Source organism: Brachyhypopomus gauderio, chromosome 5, assembly GCF_052324685.1.
Source record: "Brachyhypopomus gauderio isolate BG-103 chromosome 5, BGAUD_0.2, whole genome shotgun sequence".
Classification (NCBI taxonomy): Eukaryota; Metazoa; Chordata; class Actinopteri; order Gymnotiformes; family Hypopomidae; genus Brachyhypopomus; species Brachyhypopomus gauderio.
This window is the reverse complement of record NC_135215.1, coordinates 34,772,600-34,791,456: the sequence shown is the minus strand read 5'-3', so window position 1 is coordinate 34,791,456 and position 18,857 is coordinate 34,772,600. Positions and strand designations below refer to the sequence as shown.

The window sequence follows — 18,857 nt, the reverse complement described above, 5'->3', positions numbered from 1 at the left end:
CCACTTGCAGTTGTTCTTAAAAAAAATCTTTCCAAGATGGCACCGCAGACGGCAAAATCTGGTCAGAAGTTCCGTTGTGCTTTGTCTGTTTTTGTTTGTATTTTGCCGCTACATGTGAACCTAATACGTCCACATACAGCGCAGATGATCTCCGTTTTTTCGGACTGCTTTTTGGAAGTCTTAGTGAGTGGAGCAGCCGCGCTCGGCCGGAGACGCAGACGGACGCAAAAGTGCGGGAGACACGGAGGAGCGCTCATTAAGCTCCGCCAGCGCGGACTCCGTACAGCGCTACCAAGCATTCACATGGCCAACCTCCGCTCGCTAGGCAACAAAATGGATGAACTTTCACTTCTGAACCGGCGCTGTGCCTAGACCTGGCTCACCGAGGCCACCAAGCTCGCCGGCTTTCATCTCTACAGAGCGGACCAGGGCGCGGAGACCTCGGGAAAACTCAGAGGCAGCGGAATCTGCTTTTACATTAACCGTGAAAAACAAACGCTCCACAATAATACCCATCCCCAAAAAGCCCACCATCACAGGACTGAACGACTACAGACCCGTTGCACTGACCTCTGTGGTCATGAAATCCTTCGAGAGGCTGGTTCTCACTCACTTGAAGGAGATCACCAACCCCCAGCTGGACCCCCTGTACATCCAAGTACATACGCAAGAGTTCTGTTCTTGGACTTCAGCTCTGCGTTCAACACGATCATCCCCGGACATCTACACACCAAACTGACCCAACTCGGTGTGCCAGCCTCCACCTGCCAGTGGATCACCAGCTTCCTCACTAGCAGAGAGCAGCAGGTGAGGCTGGGAAAGATCACCTCAGGAACCAGCACCAACAGCACAGGAGCTCCACAAGGTTGTGTCCTCTGGAGCAGATACAACAACCTGGAGCTGAACACAGCAAAAACAGTGGAGATGAGAGTGGACTTCAGGAGAAGCCCCCCAACCCGCCCAGCACTCACCATCCTGGACAGAACTGTGATGGTCGTGGACTCCAACATCAGCACCATCATCAAGAAAGCTCAGCAGAGACTGTACTTCCTGCATCAGCTGAGGAAGTTCAACCTGCCCCCGGAGCAGATGGTGCAGTTCTACACCGCCACCATTGAGTCTGTCCTCACTGCATCCATCACAGTGTGGGGCAGCTCAGCTACCAAACACGACACCCACCGACTGCAGCGCATCATCAGGTCTGCAGAGAGGACCATCGGTGTGACACTACCCACCCTGCTAGATCTACACACCTCCAGAACCAGGAAGCGTGCAGAGAACATTGTGTCTGATGCTTCACACCCTGGACACCACCTGTTCCAGCGTCTCCCCTCAGGACGGCGTTTTAGACAACCGAAGACTAAGACCACCAGACTAAAGAGAAGCTTCTTCCCACATTCCATCACTCTTATGAACAGCTGAACACTACAACACAACATACAGGATACAGTCTGTCACATACACACAAGACCGTTGCGTACAATCCATCCAGCTCGTCCCTCTCACCCTGTTCACCCCCTGTACTGCACTTTATTATCTGGTGATAGTGCCTAAGAACCACTGTACACATCGTCTCTGCCAGTAATTTCCTGTTCTCATATTTATATGCCTTATTTAATTCAGTTTAATTTAATTGATCTATTTAACTCAGTCTGCACCTCAGTGCCTGTTTACTGCTGCCCTCAGTACTTTACTGTAGATATACAATTTTTGCACATGGTTTACAATGTATGTTTTGTGGGTGTTTATGTGTGAGTAAATGTTTACATCGGTGATGTTACTGTTAGTTATTGTGCACTGGGAGCAAACTGTAAACAAACACAAATTCCTTGTATGTGTGAGCATACTTGGCCAATAAAGCCCGTTTTTGATTCTGATTCTTAAATTATATGTCTGTCTATGGTTATTTGTGCTTCTTGCCAAACGTTTAACTTGCAAAACACTAGGTAATGACATTGACTCCTGTAGTTTAGTAGTAGTCTGACTCAATGGGGCCTTGAATTCTGGCCTATCCGTACTATTACCTAGGATGAATTCTGTGATCAGATGCAAAGCAATTTGTAAGTTGCTCTGGATAAGAGTGTCTGCTAGATGCCGTGAATGTAAATGTAAACACATTTTACTACAATACAGAGATAAAACATAATACTTGCATCCCTGTACAATTATCTATGGACTACTCTGCACTTTCTCATTTCACCAATATCCATCTTCTAACCATTGGCTGAGTAATTCTTTCACAGAGGTACAAACCAGAGCACAACTCCCCATTTCTGTCAGAACTTGCAGAAAGATTGTGGGTGGAGTGGAAGTTAATTTTTCATTTGCATATGCCCAGACTACAGCTTCATGTGATTGGTTCTCTATCTCTCCTTCTGATATAATATTTTATGTCTAGATTCCCAATTAGTAGTCACTGCTGACACTAAAGCCAAACTTTCTTTTACATTTTGAGAACTGTAAATGGAAATAATGACACTACCGGTGGTCTTTCATTCCCAGGAAGGTTTTCATTCCCAGAATGCCACCATGAAGCAGTATGCCAACAAAAACCTCTTTTGGTTACATCTAAGTGGACATATACACAATAACAGCTGTTGAAACGTATTTACAATGCCAAGTATGTAACTATGTATGAGTTGTAATGTGTAAAGTAAGACAGGAAATGGTACTTTTTTATGACTGTGATATTTGTTCAAAATGCAGGTGTGTGTGTGTGTGTGTGTCTGCAGACTCATTATTTTTCTTTTTAATGGGCTTTTTGGACTTAGAAAGCATTTGAATTAAAAAATCATAATATTTCACTTTCTATAGATATCTGATCGTGATTGATATTATGCTCTGCGTATGTCTTTAACACTGGAGCTTTTGTCTGTGGTATGTCAAGTCTTACTAAAGGCCATTAACATTCAGCTCTAGGACCAGAGCTGGAAGAGAAAACAACCTACATGTTCAAAGCATGTAGAAAAGTTGGATGGATGTGCCAATAAATATTACCATTCAAACCACATGTTCTTTTAAAGAGAGGCACAGTCAACTGCAAAATAAATCAACTGCAATACACACTGCTTGCCTTTTGTCTTGTTTGGTTGTTTTTGTGTGTTTTGGCTTTTGCCAGACCCAGCAAACAACAGACACACACACACACACACATATACAGTATATATATATATATATATATATATATATATATATATATATATACGTACACAGTATATATAAACCATTTCAAAGGATGCTACATGCAAATCACACAGGTCCCTCACAACTGTACAACTGTGTTTGTAAGCCTGTTACCCAGAAGTAGAAAGGCATAAATAATTTGGCATAACTAACTGCTATTAAATACTCAAATGTATATAATCTATATATATTTATAGCGGTAACCATCAATTACAACCTATAAAATCAGATTGTATGCATACATTACACAACACTGTAAATTTTCTGATTGTGGTATATAAAACTTGGAGAGAGAGAGAGATGTAGAGAGGGAGGTTTTCCTCACCACTGTCGCCTTTGGCTTGCTCATTAGGGTTCTGGACCCATAGTATTGTTAACCTTGTAAATCCTGTAAAGCTGCTTTGTGACAACTTGAGTTGTTAAAAGCGCTATACAAATAAACTTTGATTTGATTTGATATTTATAATGATAATCCCACACAATACCCAATATGTAATTCAGTCCTCCTGTGATTGTAAACTTTGACGTGCTTGGGTTTTTGGATAGGTCACAGACGGGGTCTGCACTTGCAATGGCTTCATCATGCTTATTTTCCAAAAAAGTTATATTATCAATCTATTATCATATTATAGTCTCTGGCTTTCTAAACTGTATTTGCCCATGTTGAATAACACATTTTTCTACTTCTTACCCAATTATTCCAGCTTTAAACGCTTAACTAATGTAACAATGTAACTTAAATCCCATTTGAAACCACCTGAGAAGTGTCCTATAATATATCGTTCAAGGCAAACAGTTTTATTATAAGACATGACTGGGCTAAATAACTACTAAAGTGAATCAAGCTTGCTGGTTTCCAGGATTGACCATCTCAAAACACCAAGCATCAGTTATCGGATTGGTTTTGGTATAAGACCTTGTGCAGTCTTCATCTGATGTAATCCGGTATAAAAGTATTGATACGGAAGACTAATGGACACTACATTAAAACAAGGATTATTTTAAGGGATTAACTCATTATGATTGAATTTGGTCATTTGGCCGGGTGTCTTACAGACTGGAGCAGGTGTCAGAAGGAGAAGACGGGTCTAAAAATACCCACAGTAGTATCCTCAGACAAGACAGGACTACGAGGAAGCAAGAAATATATTCATCTCTGTCTTAAAGGGTCAAACATTATTTTCTTCCAAGTGAGTATACTAATAAATTAATAAATCTATATTGCCATGTTGACCACTAACCGCTACTCTGTCCATTAAAAGTGCAAAAACGTTTGCAGGTTTGACTTGTAAATGCGTCTTATCTACAATTTTCAAGACTGTTAACAGGCGATGCAAGAGACTGAGTTAGTACTCTGTCACCCACTCGCCATGACTGTCAGAGCACTTGAGACCCGCTAATTCAACAGTTTCCTGGAGGTCGACACACATTTGGGTCGGACTGAGATAACGCGGTCGCTCCTGAAGCGCACGGCGGAGGCGAGATGCGTTCTGTCCCCCTCTGTCTCAGTGGTACCCTCGTGGAAAAAGACGCTCCTGGGGGGGGAAGCGCAACAATATTACCAAATGTTTACCTAAAAGATTTGATTTTTTTAAGTAGAAGAAAAGAAAATTACCTTCTAAGATTTATCTAGTATGCTATATCACCTTTTCCTTGTTTTCAAACCTTGGGCAAATATATCCCTCAAAAGAAAACTGTCCGCCACTAAACGGCTGAACTTTTTCTCAGCAGAGTCTCCGTAAGCTGCGGCGTTTCCAGTGTTAGAAATAGGACCGTGTTGAGGGCTTCGCCTTCCTCCCCATCACATCCCATATATAGTCATATCAACGCTCAAATGTCTCGCTACAGCGAATAGCCGCGCAGACCCATAAAAAAGACCAGCAGGAGCCCACAGGGGCCGTGTCCAAAAAAGTATTGGATGTCGTGCGGAATCCCGCGGCCCCCCCGTGTAAGTACATATTTGCAGGGCGCAGGGAGCCACCGCTCGCACTCCGCCTTTGCGTTCAGTTTGGCACAGACGCTCCGGACGACCAACATCTCTGTGGTTCCTTTTTGGACATTTCGTGCAGCCAACCCAATAAGCAGCCATGGATGCCATTAAGAAGAAGATGCAAATGCTCAAACTCGACAAGGAAAACGCCTTGGACCGAGCCGAGCAAGCTGAGGGCGACAAGAAGGCGTCCGAGGAGCGGAGCAAGCAGGTCGGCACTTTATTTGGGGACTTCTAAGTTATCCGTAGAGAAAGGCGCACACGGTGGCGCGCCGTATCGGTACCAGTTAAACGGATTACCCCGTCTGAGTGGATTTATAGTAACGGAGGATCGGAGAAATTACTGTAATGTTTAAGCGCTATTTTAAAGTTTCCTTGTGAAATCAGTAAGATGATCGCATGCTAAACTATAAAACTTATTTCATATAAAAATTAGTGGTGTCAATTCCAGGTTCATAGATTAAAAGTCCTCACCAGGATTTTGCTCAAGCTTGCTAGATTTTCTAATTAGCAATCCAGGTAAAATTAGTGGAAACAACACAATCCAGGAAGCCTGAGCAAAATCCTGGTGAGGACTTTTACTTTCTGAACCTGGAATTGACACCTCTAATAAAAATATCTATCGATGAAATGTGTGTAAAATAATGAAAATATCATTTGCATGCACGTGTAGCTGGAGGATGAATTAAGAGAGTTGGAAAAGAAATTGCGCGTGACCGAGGATGAACGTGACCGCGTGTTTGAGGAGTTGCAAGGTGCCGAGGAGAAGTTGCTGACCGCCGAGGAGGTGGCCACCAAGGTATTTCACCTGCTTTTATACATCTCCTAACTTTATTCCTTCTCTCTTTCTTTTCTCTCCCTCTCCTTTGCCTTTGCCCTGTCGCCCTGTGCGCGCACACGCCACCCCTCCTCTTCCTCCTCTTCCTCACTGTCCACCGCTGTGATAAACCCGTTAAAAACGCGCTCAGCTCGAAGACGACCTGGTAGCCCTGCAGAAGAAGCTGAAGGCCACCGAGGATGAGCTGGACAAGTATACTGAGTCTCTTAAAGAAGCCACCGAGAAACTTGAGCTGGCTGACAAGACAGCCACAGATGTAAGTAAGAGCGAACCACCGTCTTTGGGCCGCTCACTGCTTCCTCTCTGTCCTTTCCTTCCTGAGCAGGCCTGTGTGACATGACTAATGCATATAACTATTTATTTAGTCCATGTAATTAAGGAGTAACGTCAGTAAATCACACAAATGATCAACACCAACACTGTCATTTCACATTGGTGTATTCTGGGTTGGTGCACTTTTGATGTGATCTGCACACAGTGACTTAACGCAAGAAACTCATGAGACATCCGTTATGTCATGAACCCATTCGTGGTGCTGAGACATACAGTACTTGAAAGGAAACACTAGTCTTGGTGGAGATGGAATTTGCAGGACATGTAGCCAAGTCTACAGTAACACTGGAGACCAACTGCACTGTTAAATTTAGCCTAGTGCTTTATATGGTAAAGACGGAGCACCTCCTTGGGCTGTGGCCCTTGAAATGTTGTGTAAAGTCTTCTGTGATGTAGCATTTTCACCTAACCACTCTCATTTCTACCATGATTCAAAGACTCTAACATGCCTTTATGTACAGTTTTTAATAGGTCAATTAACTTGTCACTTTTGTGATCAAATAATGTTGTAGTTATATTTTATGCTTTTTCAATATTAGTATTGTTTTCATCTTAAATGAACGTGTGGATGAAAAATAATTAATGGAATGCAAATATCAAAATATTCAAGATTCATGGGATAATTTAAACAAAAGCTGTACTAAATAGTGGGAAGTGTATTATCTCACAGGAAAACTATGCCAAATATGTGTAGTTCAAAACCACACGAAAAACTGATGTGAAATTGGTTGGTATAGTAAACATTTTAGAATAATAGACCTACTCTGGTGTAATTATGTGGATTAATTATATATGTGTTTGGATGAAATGTATGAATAGTTATATATGTTAATGGAGTTTATTTATTATTAAGTATTTTTCCCATACTTTATATTTTAGGAGAAATCCCAATATTAAGTGTTTTAAACATGCATCTTCTTTTATACGCAGTATTACGTTAGACGCGGAGCTTCGTGGTTCCTCGTACACTCACAGAGAGCCCCCTGTCGGCCTAGTGGAGTAATTACACGTGTTTCCGTTATGCCTAAAATTAAATTAATACACATAAAGCTCAATTAAGTGCAGTATGATTACTATGGTCATGTACTTCATATGCGTGGGAATAAAAACATGGCCAGTCACTGCTCATATTAGGACACTGGTCTGGTACACGGTAAAGCGTTAACTCATTAGTCCGCCAGTAGAGGGCGCTGTGTGTCCGTTAACAAACCTTCAAATATTTATATAGTGGTTTGTGGCCGTTCAGTCTCCGTGTATCCACACAAGCACACGTCCAGCACCGAGGCTGTGTTTGGTACCGACTCTGAAGGTGTGGATAAGGTGGCGAACTGTGTTTATGGGTGAAGTTCTGACATCTTGGGACGGGCTGACTGGAATGTCAGGTTGAAATATCAGCGGAAAGCCGTACTGGAGAAATTATAAAGATATTAAATGCATCACATATTGTGAGTCGCGTTAATTTTCGGACGCCACCGTTATAATGAGAAGTGCCCGGTTTTTGCGAGCCCAGTGACGTTCGGGTTTGGGTTCGGCTGTGAAACACGGTCACTTCCGGTGTAGGCGCTGCTGTGCGTTTGCAGACACACCAGCAGGTCTGAACCTCACAGTCCAGGGCGGTTGTGCGCTCTGTGGCCGTTTGAACAGAACCGATACCGACGAGATCATCGTTTTACTCGCTAATTAAAACCATGGCTGGACTAACGTCGCTAGAGGCAGTAAAACGGAAAATCAAATTACTGCAAGAGCAGGCGGACGGTGCTGAGGAGAGAGCGGAGAAACTGCAGAAGGAGCTGATGGTGGAGAGGAAAGCCAGGGAGAGCGTGAGTGTTACTGTCCTGTTAGTCCTGTTACAGCCACACACGTTAGTCACACTCACTCCTACGTGCTGTAACTGAATGTCTGAGGATAACTCGCATCTTTGAAAGGGAGAGGAGCACAAGTGATGGGCTGAACCGAGCCGCATGTCTCCTACATACAATCATGACTGTTTGACATGTGTTGTCTTCTCCAGATCATGAACAGTGAATAAGGTGATGTCCAGGGTGTGTGCACGGGGAGCATCACACGCGTTTGTGCACACGGGCCTTTGGGGGCTCTCGTTTAAACCTCATCAAACTTTGAAACACTGTAACATTGTTATTTAATAACGACGATACCGGATGTGTTGTTTCCATTTTGAAAAAAAAAATAAAAAAAAAATATATATATATATATCTATTTAGTTTTCATAATATGCAGAAATTTGCATATTAATTGATTATAAACATCAAACATACAAAATATTGATTTGTTAAACGAGACGGATATGTAAGTTTGGCACTCATTTATTAATTAATTAATAAGCATTTCAGGTCAGAGTAATGACTTAACCTCTAAGTGTTGCAAGTGTTGCTCTGTGTAGAAGCACTTGTGCACACTAACGGTTCACAAGCACATTGCCTTATAAGGGCATGTTGCGTGTGTGCACGCCACAGTAAAAAAGACCCACCTTCGCACTTAGAGCCTCAAACCAAGATATAGAGACAGGAAGCAGTTTCAAGCAGTCTTTAGCTACGTTGCTAACCATGGGAAATCGCAAAAATATTGAATGTTTTGGTAGTGAATGTTGTTTAGCTCATTTGAATCAAAAACGCGACAAAGGAGAAGCCTCTAGAAATACCTAAAACCAAATGTACAGACACAGGAAGTTTTGCAAGCGGAACTTGCGCGTGGCTTCACTGACAACCCACGATGCACTTTGCCCTTCTGTTGTGTCAAGTGCGAGTCTTCCTTAGATTTGAAAGGTTGTGGCTGGTGAAAGTGTGAAAATCTGGTCCTGTTTTACAAAAGTGTAGCCGTTACGATGGCATAACCCTGTGGCATAACCCACGATCACATCTTTCAAAGCTCCTCTGGTGAACCCAACCCTGTCCTGATCATCACTGTTGCTAGCTCACACAGTAAGAAGCTGTTTAATGGATGCTCTCAGCATTCTGCCTCTTCCTCAGGGAGGTCTTAATGTCCCTCACTGGCCTGTTCAGGAACGTGCACATCGTCTTCTCTATCTGCATGCCTCTCGAGTTCCTTACGTTTCCTAGTAATCATCAGCGTCCGTTTGTTTGATTTGTGTACTCTTGTGTGTGGAGGTCTGCTCTGTGTGTGTGCTCCCACTCACTCCGGTTTCCCTGCCGCCCTCCCCCAGGCCGAGGGGGACGTAGCTTCTCTGAACAGACGCATCCAGCTGGTTGAGGAGGAGCTGGACCGAGCCCAGGAGCGTCTTACCACTGCACTGCAGAAGCTGGAGGAGGCTGAGAAGGCAGCGGATGAGAGCGAGAGGTGAGCGGGGTTCATCGCACGGGCCGCACCGCACCGCAGGACGGCCACGGTCGCCTAGAACATGCGCAGCACGCGCGCTTCATTGTTTTGGTACGGTTTTGTACGGATTCACTGTGAAGAGAACGAGAAGACTCTGAGAGACTATGGGAGGGAAGCTGAGCGGACAGTTGCACTCTGCCCCTCCCTGTTGTCCGTCCGTTCTGCTGAGGTCACTGTGCAGACGCTGCCGTGGTGCCTCTGTAGATGCGGACGCATGTCTTCCCTTCCTATCTTGTTAGTGTAGTGAGGATAGATTCTCTCCTCATTATTACACCCTTTTCTGAAATATGAACAACAATTTCTCAGTTTAAATGGTGTTTCAAAATCTAAAGGATTTCAGTGTCGAATCTCTTGACGTCGGGAAGCCCGAGGGTGTTGTGGCTAAAACGTCCATGTTTCTGGTGATGCCATTTTCTTGGCCTGAACAACAGACGTGAGCTGTTTGTGCAGTGGCAGCATGGCCGTGAATAAGTGGCGATTCACGGGGGCACAAGGCCGTGTTTCCCTTCCTTTGTTGGCCTCACACACAGCCCCTCTGTGCGGCCCGGTTCAGGGCCTCGTGTTCAGCTGCTCTGTGCAGAGATCTGACTTCAGCTAGCGGTGCTTCACAGTTCACACCCATTCACACTCCTCACAGCTGACCTTCTCCAACCAGGTCTGGCCGTGAGTGGCTAAAGTCAGAGGTGAGATATGACGTGTGACTTAAAAAGCATTTCCATGCAAGCACGCCGGTGTCCACCAGAACCCTAGATGTGCTTCCTGGTGCGGGTTGAGTTACACGATTGCTCAGGTCTTCATCTTCCCCATGGCGGTGTTTCCCCCCCCTCCCTCCCTCCCCCCCTCTCATCTGCTTTTTCTTCCACTCTTTCGCTCCACAGAGGCATGAAGGTGATTGAGAACAGGGCCCTGAAGGATGAGGAGAAGATGGAGATCCAGGAGATCCAGCTCAAAGAGGCCAAGCACATCGCTGAGGAGGCCGACCGCAAATATGAGGAGGCGAGTTCTTCGGGAGAGCATCCTTCACTCGCACACACGTCTCTGCTTTCCACGTGCATCTTAGTGCAGCTGTTTTGCATACACACACAACGGTTTCAAATGCGTTACAGTAGCAGGCTCATAGTTACACAAATGTTTGCCACCCCTATTTCAGATGCTTGAATTTTGTTCATCGTGTGCATGTCGAAGGCACATGTGCTGTAGACTGATGGTCCATCCTGTGTGGCCCGTTTATGCAGGTGGCCCGTAAGCTGGTGATCGTTGAAGGTGAGCTGGAGCGCACAGAGGAACGCGCCGAGCTGTCTGAGAGGTGAGCGTCCTGCCTGCTCGCCACACGCCCTCCACTTCACCCCGCGGATCACACGCGTGTTTGCCTGCACCACGCGGATCACACGCGTGTTTGCCTGCACCACGCGGATCACACGCGTGTTTGCCTGCACCACGCGGATCACACGCGTGTTTGCCTGAACCACACGGATCACACGCGTGTTTGCCTGAACCACACGGATCACACGCGTGTTTGCCTGCACCACACGGCCCGTCACTTCATCTCTGTCTACAGGATTCTCGTTGCAATTTCCTAACACTAGTTTTTGTTGTTGTTTTGCATGCACCATTAACTTGCATGTGTTCCCGGGGTTTGGTATGGCCTCTTGCTGTGCAAACACACTAACAGGCGTGTACGAGGATACCAGGACGAGCTCAAAGTGTTGGACCAAACCTTTAAGTCATTAAAAGCAACAGGAGATCAGGTACTGCACACTAATACGTCTGATTGCGTCTCCCCGCACGAATGTCCTCGGCGAGTCGTGGCCCCTCACTCCTGCAGGACGTCCTTCCTCCGTTTCATTCCTGCTCTGCCTCGCTTTCGTTTGCTTGTTTTTACTTTTGTTTCTTTTTTTTTTCGTTTTTGTCCTTTCTGTGGCCCATCTAACCTAGCAGGAAGGCTGTTGGTCAAATGCAGGACACTGAAGACATGCATGCAAAATAAATGAATCATGGCGTCCAGCCCTTTTCACGTTTGGGTTTGGCTGGTTCTTGTGAAGTTTTCCTGCTTTGGTGGGCGTGCTTTGTGGTTCTCCCTGTAGTTTCATTAGTTTTGTTCTGTTTGTTTCTTGTTTTTCCCCCTTTACCTCACCCTCTTCTTGGCTTTTTGCTTCCCTGATATCCAACCTGTTCTTCGTCTCTCACTCCACCACACATCCCTCCATCCTCTTGCTACATCCTCCCCCCCTTCCCCTCTCTCTACCTCTCCTCTGCACCCTCTTATGTAAAATGTAGCAAATGCAATGAACTTGAGGAGGAGTTGAAAACTGTGACCAACAACCTGAAGTCTCTGGAGGCCCAGGCTGAGAAGGTAGGTGTGCTGGCGTGTGTCTGCGTGACTTCTCCCAGCCAACCCAACGCCATCGTCTGGACATTAGCTCTCCTGACCCGCTTTAGGTCATTTATCATTAGCTTCTCTGGCACACGGTACCAAGATGATTTTCGTGCAACTGAACTTGAGAATAAACGAGTCTGATTTTAAGACTTCATACCTGTGTCTATGTGTAGCATACATCAAACAGCCCCATGGCATCAGTCTGGTTATTTAGTTTACTACTGAGGGTTGATGATTGGTATAAATGTTGCGTTTGACGATTTGGTCGTGACCTTTTGCTCTTGTTTGACCTCTACAGTACTCACAGAAGGAAGACAAGTATGAGGAGGAGATCAAGGTCCTCACTGACAAACTGAAGGAGGTGAAGATTTTATATCAATTGTCAGATAATTTTACCACCGTGTAGAGTTGGGTGGGTGTGTTTTTGCTTTGACGGGATTCCATAACCATGTTCCCCCCCCCCAGGCTGAAACTCGTGCTGAGTTTGCAGAGAGAACAGTAGCCAAGCTGGAGAAGACCATCGATGACCTGGAAGGTATGGCTTCATTTCACTGGACCGTTTATTGTAGTTGTGTTTCATATCCGGACTTCATTTACGTTGCTGTCTACTTTCACACAGTGCAGTGAATACTTTTGCTTTTCCTATACTTGTGACTCTTGTAATCTTTCCTTTCTATAAAACTGTCTCTTGCCTCCATTCAGTTTCTTTATCTCCTCTCTGATGGACTTTAGCCCTGCGTTATTTAACCAGCGCCGTCACCGGTCCAACCTTGGCCCAGTTTCTCCTGGCCCTCCAGACACTGGAGCATTTTCTGTAATGTGATTATTCACAGTGATTAGGAGTTTATGGAGACTCCGTATTGATCTATCATTGGCTCTCTCTGTCCCGTTCATTTGGTTATTTATGCATCCAGTGTCATTTTCATAATTATGGCACACTAACAGAAAGGAATATTTGCACTGTCAAGTACTCTGATGATAGGAAGTCGTGGATTAAAAGGATTTCACTGCAGTGCAGTAAGTGCGGAGATCCCTCATTAGGTTGTTCAGTTCTTGGGTGTTCGGTGAAGGAGCCCAGACGTTTGCTTCCACCACGCGGTTCTCCACCTTCATTCTAAAAGTTCTGTTTTCCCTTTTCGCTGCTTTCTTTCTGTCTTTCTCCCTGGGGCCTGTCTTGCTGCTGGAATGGATTCTCCACCTCTCCACCTCCACCTCCACCGCTCCACCCCTCCGTCACCCTTCTCCGTCCGCACCCCTATTCCACTTTCCCTTCCTACACCCTCTCCTCGCCCCCCATAGATGAATTGTACGCCCAGAAACTGAAGTACAAAGCCGTCAGCGAGGAGCTGGACCACGCCCTCAACGACATGACTTCAATGTAATTTATTTGCTGTGTCTGCATGTGCCTCTGCCTGACTCCACCCCCCCACCCTGCCTGACTCCGCCCCCACCCTGCTTGACTCCACCCCTGAGTCATCACTACATTGTTTTTTTTTTAGTCTGTCCTGCCTGGTTCTTTTCATTTGCCAAATTTGCCCCATTTTTAAAAATAGTACTCTGTCTGTTATTCAGCAAGATCGATGGTACCTGTTAATGTCCCCTGTCCTTAGAAGACATTTAGCAGTCTGGGACAAATTAGATGGAACAGTGAAGCCCAGTTGAAGCAGAATACAACTGTGCCATCAGTTTGTAGTGTTTTATAGAACCACTGTATTACTTTTCACAAAAGCAATACATTCTAATTAATTGCACCAAGCCCCAAAAAGGATCTGTGTTTGTTTGATCATGTACAAACAATGCACTGTTAAGTGTGCCTGTTTCACAGAGCATGTTAACAGTCTGAAGTGCAGCCAGTTTGGCCAAGGGTTTTACTCTGATTGGTCCTGGGTGTTTTGTTCAGGATGCACCCTCTCACACCCCCCTTTACCCCTCTCACTAACACGGTCCGCTCCTGCTACCTTTCTGTTGAAAGTGTCCCTGCAGCTCAGGTCAGCATCACACTTGAGACTGCAGTGCACTGTGTGCAGTAGGCTTCTGTATGGTTGGTCTGTGTGCTGTTGGGTAAGTCAGCTAGGTGATTTTGGGTTTGGTGCCTCTCCTTGGCCATTAAGGGTATGTTACCTGCACTGAAGCTGTTTTTCAGAACCAGGTACTTGTGTTCTGGTGATCATAGGGACATCGTCACAACTTCCCTCCCCCGCAGACGTGGCACAGCTGTTGGGGAAGGTTACAGGTGTTTATGTTGAAGTGCTCAGATATGGTGCTGATGCGATTGCTCCAATTTATAATGCAGCACAAGTTTAGATGTTGATCGTCCATCATTTGACGTATGCAGTGCAACATAAGAACAGAATCGCACATTCATGTGTGCAAGTAAGACCACAAACATCTTTCATTGCTTTTCCATATTCCATATTTTCTAATTGAACTCGACCTTTTGCAATGTGGGCTCAGCATCGGTAGGCTAATGTATCCATGAGCTAATCTAGACTCTATCGCCAAAGAGAATCTGAGAGTGGTTGTAAGCTCCATCACCATAGTAAGTATCTACCGGGCCCTTGGGTGACACTACATACACTCATGGGACACAAGTATCGAGGCTGAAAAACAGCTTGTGTTTCTGCATTATAGAAAATGGATTTTATAGGCCCCGCCCCCGCTCCCCGCCCCGACCAAGGTCATCGACTCATTGTATTTCCATTGAGGATTGAGACTGATGTGTGTGGCTGTGTGTGTGAGACTGACTGGCACCAGTATCCCTTCCTGGCAATGTCTCTATAGTGGGCATTGTGGCTCCTGTGTGCAGTGCCCCCCCCTCTGATGTGTGCGGTGCGTCCTCTCGCCCACAGTGAGGCCCTTCATCACGCTTCTCTCTCCTCCTTCTCCCTGCACAGATAAATTGTTTACACCTCATGAAAGACGCCTCCTGCCAGCTGAGCGAACCCTCTCTGCTCTCTCCAGCCTTCTGCCCCTGCCCCCAACCCCCCCTCCTCCCCTAAATACCCCTCCCTCTCCCCCCTGCCCTCCCTCTCCCCCCTCCTCCTCCCCATCACCCCCCCCCCCCCTCCCTGCTCCGTCTCTGTCGAGCCCTCTCCTATGTGGTTGGTTGGCTTCCAACTCTCTTGTACAGAACCTTCGATTCTTTCTGCTTTGTGTAAAAATAAACATTCTCCCTTCTATGTAAAACTATCTCCCCTCACGTTTTGTCATTTTGTCTTTTTTATGTTGTCTTTTCATTTCTGTGTGCTATAATTTATTTTTGAGTGGCTAATAATAAAGTCGAGATGCCCAGCTCGTACCTCATGCATTTTATTTTTTGCTTCCTGTGATAAAGTTCATACAATAATTCTGTCTTTGCAGTTGTAATTGAAGGTTTTTTTAGTCCGTTTCTATTTATATGGGGAAGTGACTGCAATGTTCCTTTTTACATGTAGGCAAATTTACCTGATATTCAAATGTCTGAGGTCATAACAGCCTTTCCAAAGGTGCAGAGGAGCCTCTTTATAACGCTTTGTCGTAGAGATTAGAGTTGAGTCTTTACATTCACCTGCAACAAATACAAATGAATCTTACAAGATTAGTTAAAAGTGCATTTTCTTCTTCTCTGCAAGCTGTGCTGGAATGTTGGTTACACACCCATCTTGAATATTATCTTTTTAAATAGAATTGTCAACATGTGATCTTAATTAGACTTATTGAATGCATAATTTTGCCTCAGTTAGTGTTGAAAAGATTCTATGTAATTGGCAGAATATGAATTTTGAAAGAATGCAAGTATTAAGAAGTTACTTTGATGGATTTTCCCTTGTTTCGTTTAGATATAACATCACATGACTGTGTATTTAAAGTGCTTGACAGTGTGATGTGCTAATGAGACCTTGCCCACCACATTGTGGCTGGCTTGGGAGTTATTCCATCAGCTTGGTCACTTTATTTTTATTATGCTTTCATAGAATAACTAAGTAGTTCTCTGGGTGTATGACCTACGAGGGGTGAAATGTGCCTTTTCCAGTGGGATTACTTCCATAACTTTAATATGAAGTTATTATTGCTTTTATTTTCACAACACTGAAATACTGAAGGTAAGTGAAGACCTGCTGGAGTATGTGGCATTAGTGCATTAAGGCAAATACATAAGATTATATGCTCCATAATTCATTTTAGTTTATACATGATCGTCTTCATTACATTTGTTACTACAAGTGACTGCCATGGAATCCGGCTGATGCTTGTATTTCATTAGCCATTTTCTTCCACACTGGAATGTATTTCACCTTTGTCCATTCTGTAAGTGTTCTGGGTCCATCGAATACGAGCTAACTTTTCTCCTGTCTCCCACCTACTCCCTTTGATCCGTTTTCATTCTCTGTCTTTCTCTTTCTCCTAACCTGCTGCCTGACTGCACAGACTGCCTCTACCAGCAGCTTGAGAAAAACCGCCTTCTCTCTAATGAACTAAGAGTGGCCTTGAATGAGGACTGAGAGTAGTGTGCTTTTTGGTTTTCTCTTTTAATAACAAAAATGTGATCTCCATAAGTGTAACAAGTGTAACATGCATTATGTTGAACATTATCAAAAATAATGTTAATAATGATACTCACAAGCTTTTGCATAAAAATGTCTGCGCTCTACCATTTCATTAATAATATTGTGAAGTCTGGAAATGCTAATGCACTCTGTTGTTTGAGGTATACCTTGACTTTAACAGAGCTACATGGTCTGAGATTCCAGCTCAGAGTTCCTCATCTGTATCTTGGAGGGGAACAAGGTTGTTGTGAAGCACTGTTTTGTCAAATGAAATGTTTGTGGCACTTAAATCCGGCCTGGAGTGTGTTTGTTCAAAGTACTTCAAATACCTCTGCATGTTTGCTGTATGTATTCACTGGGGATATTAATGTTGTTCTCTAACACTTGATGTTCTAACAGAAAAACTGTCACAAGCTAAAGAAGAGAACATCGATATGAACCAGATGTTGGAGCAGACTCTATTGGAGTTGAATAATATGTGAAAGGCATGGCCACACAATAATGTCTGCATTTTGAAACTTTTGAGTGATGTTTCTTTTCTGATAAGTTATCAGATTACATAACGTGTGCCATTTGTTACAAAATGTTTAGTTTTCTGCTTTTTTATTTTTAGATAATGTTCTGGTACATATTCATTTTACTCTGGTTATGCACACACTTTGTCATTTTCATCAGAAATGGCAAAGTTTGCAAAAAATTGCACTTAATTCACAATTTCTGCACATAATTGTAATGGCGGACAAGGTTGAGTCTTAAACCAAGTTTAAATAGAATTCATTAGAAAGATGGTTTTAGTAATCCAAATTTCCAACGTGTACATTGGATTATGTTGCCTGTATGTACACTGGTGCTACTGTGAAGACCAATGTCTAACGGTTTGTAGCTTTTAGATAGTAACTCTTAGACTATATGCATTAGTAATTTGGATTATATTTTACTTGTGCCAGTAGTAGCCCTGGCCAGAAAGGGACCTGTCTATCAAATCTATTTATTTTCCTTTTTCAACTAATACTCGATGCAAAATGTCAGGCAGCATTATCTTTGCAAATGCATTTTGGGGTTTTCTGTTTGCCCACAATCTGTATGGTTCAAAATGTCTATTTTAAATTGAAAAATATGATTCAATCATATTTGGTTGTGCCTCATTCAAGTCAATAAATGTAGATGTATTAAATGTATGTCCTATCTAAAATGTACAAAGCTAAATAAATATAAATAAAAACCTTGCAGATTTTCTAAAGCCTTGAATCAGTTTGTAGGACCTTCAGTGGAAGATGTATTCACCTCAGGTGTCTAATGCATTCAGCTCCTGTTCGAAATCTTTTTGTCTCACTTTCATGTACTTCAGAGTGTTTATTGTTCACCCCGTGGTCTGTACCATGATGGTCAATACTCAGTTACTCAGCACAGTTATTGTTGCCTAACAACAAATGTTAATCTGTCCATCTGCTCCTTTTATTACATTTGCTGTGTGTGCTGAAAAAAGGTTGCTGTATCACATATGGACCTTTAGGCACCCTAACCAAGGAGAGACGATGACATTTCTGTTGCAGAAGTGACCGTCAATTTATAATTTTAAGCATTTGAATTGAGTGGGTATAATGCATTTACACTGAATAGCGTTAGTTGGAATTTTTTTTTTATTTTACAGATATTTTGTGATACACACTAGGCTGTCGAACTTATGGATTGGATTCTTGAATTGAGCGTCGTCTAAAAAACACACAGAAAACGTGTCACACGTTGCTAGTTTATGTGCTTCAAGGTCACATTTTTTTAGGACTAGCTGAGTCAGAAAAACATGCCTGCTTTATCAGTATTTTGACTTTCCCACTATTGCTCTAAGTCTCCAGAACAAAATGCAAACAACTCGTTTTGTCAGTTAACATTTTGAAAATGAAAGAGTAATGAGGGGTATAAAGAAATTAAAACGCTGTTATTGCTTGTGAGGCAAAATAGAATGAGCTTTGTGAATTATGTGGATATATTTACTTTAGGTGTTAAAATTATTTAACATTTGAAATAGCTCACTGGTTTTTACAACAGTCTGACTACGTAACGAATCTTCATGTAAGAGATTTTGACTGTCTAATTCAAGTCCAGTTGAGTTTGTGGTTTGTTATTGATGTTTTTAAACGAATTATTTAACTTTTCAATTTCTTTTTGGAAACACTTTCTTTTTTGCTTTTATTGAGAGCCTGTCATTGCCAAGTGAATAAATGAAATACAACTTTAGACAACTTGTAGCTTAGGACC

At 43.5% G+C, this 18,857-nt stretch overlaps 1 protein-coding gene across 25 annotated transcripts; it reads left to right on the top strand.

Moving 5' to 3' along the window:
* The first annotated feature begins 5,131 nt into the window (after positions 1-5,131).
* Positions 5,132-17,835, top strand: tpm1 (tropomyosin 1 (alpha)). 25 transcript variants are annotated; one of them, XM_077007457.1, is made up of 10 exons: positions 5,139-5,384; positions 5,847-5,972; positions 6,142-6,267; positions 9,526-9,659; positions 10,577-10,694; positions 10,934-11,004; positions 11,371-11,446; positions 12,374-12,436; positions 12,541-12,610; positions 13,375-13,457. In XM_077007457.1, exons 1-10 carry the CDS (start codon positions 5,271-5,273, stop codon positions 13,455-13,457), a joined length of 981 nt encoding a protein of 326 aa, XP_076863572.1. In that variant the 5' UTR covers positions 5,139-5,270. The 25 variants fall into 25 exon arrangements, with proteins under 25 accessions (XP_076863556.1, XP_076863577.1, XP_076863575.1 ...); XM_077007455.1 differs by lacking the exons at positions 11,371-11,446; positions 13,375-13,457 and adding exons at positions 11,976-12,051; positions 17,001-17,835 and having other exon boundaries at positions 5,149-5,384; XM_077007445.1 differs by lacking the exons at positions 6,142-6,267; positions 11,371-11,446 and adding exons at positions 11,976-12,051; positions 14,970-15,373 and having other exon boundaries at positions 5,150-5,384; positions 13,375-13,453.
* Positions 17,836-18,857: the final 1,022 nt, after the last annotated feature.

Coding starts and splice junctions, on each gene's coding strand:
- tpm1 (XM_077007455.1), top strand. CDS start 5,271: ATGGATGCCATTAAGAAGAAGATGCAAATGCTCAAACTCGACAAGGAA. Junction 5,385..5,846: donor CCGAGGAGCGGAGCAAGCAG/GTCGGCACTTTA, acceptor ATGCACGTGTAG/CTGGAGGATGAATTAAGAGA. Junction 10,695..10,933: donor CCGACCGCAAATATGAGGAG/GCGAGTTCTTCG, acceptor CCGTTTATGCAG/GTGGCCCGTAAGCTGGTGAT.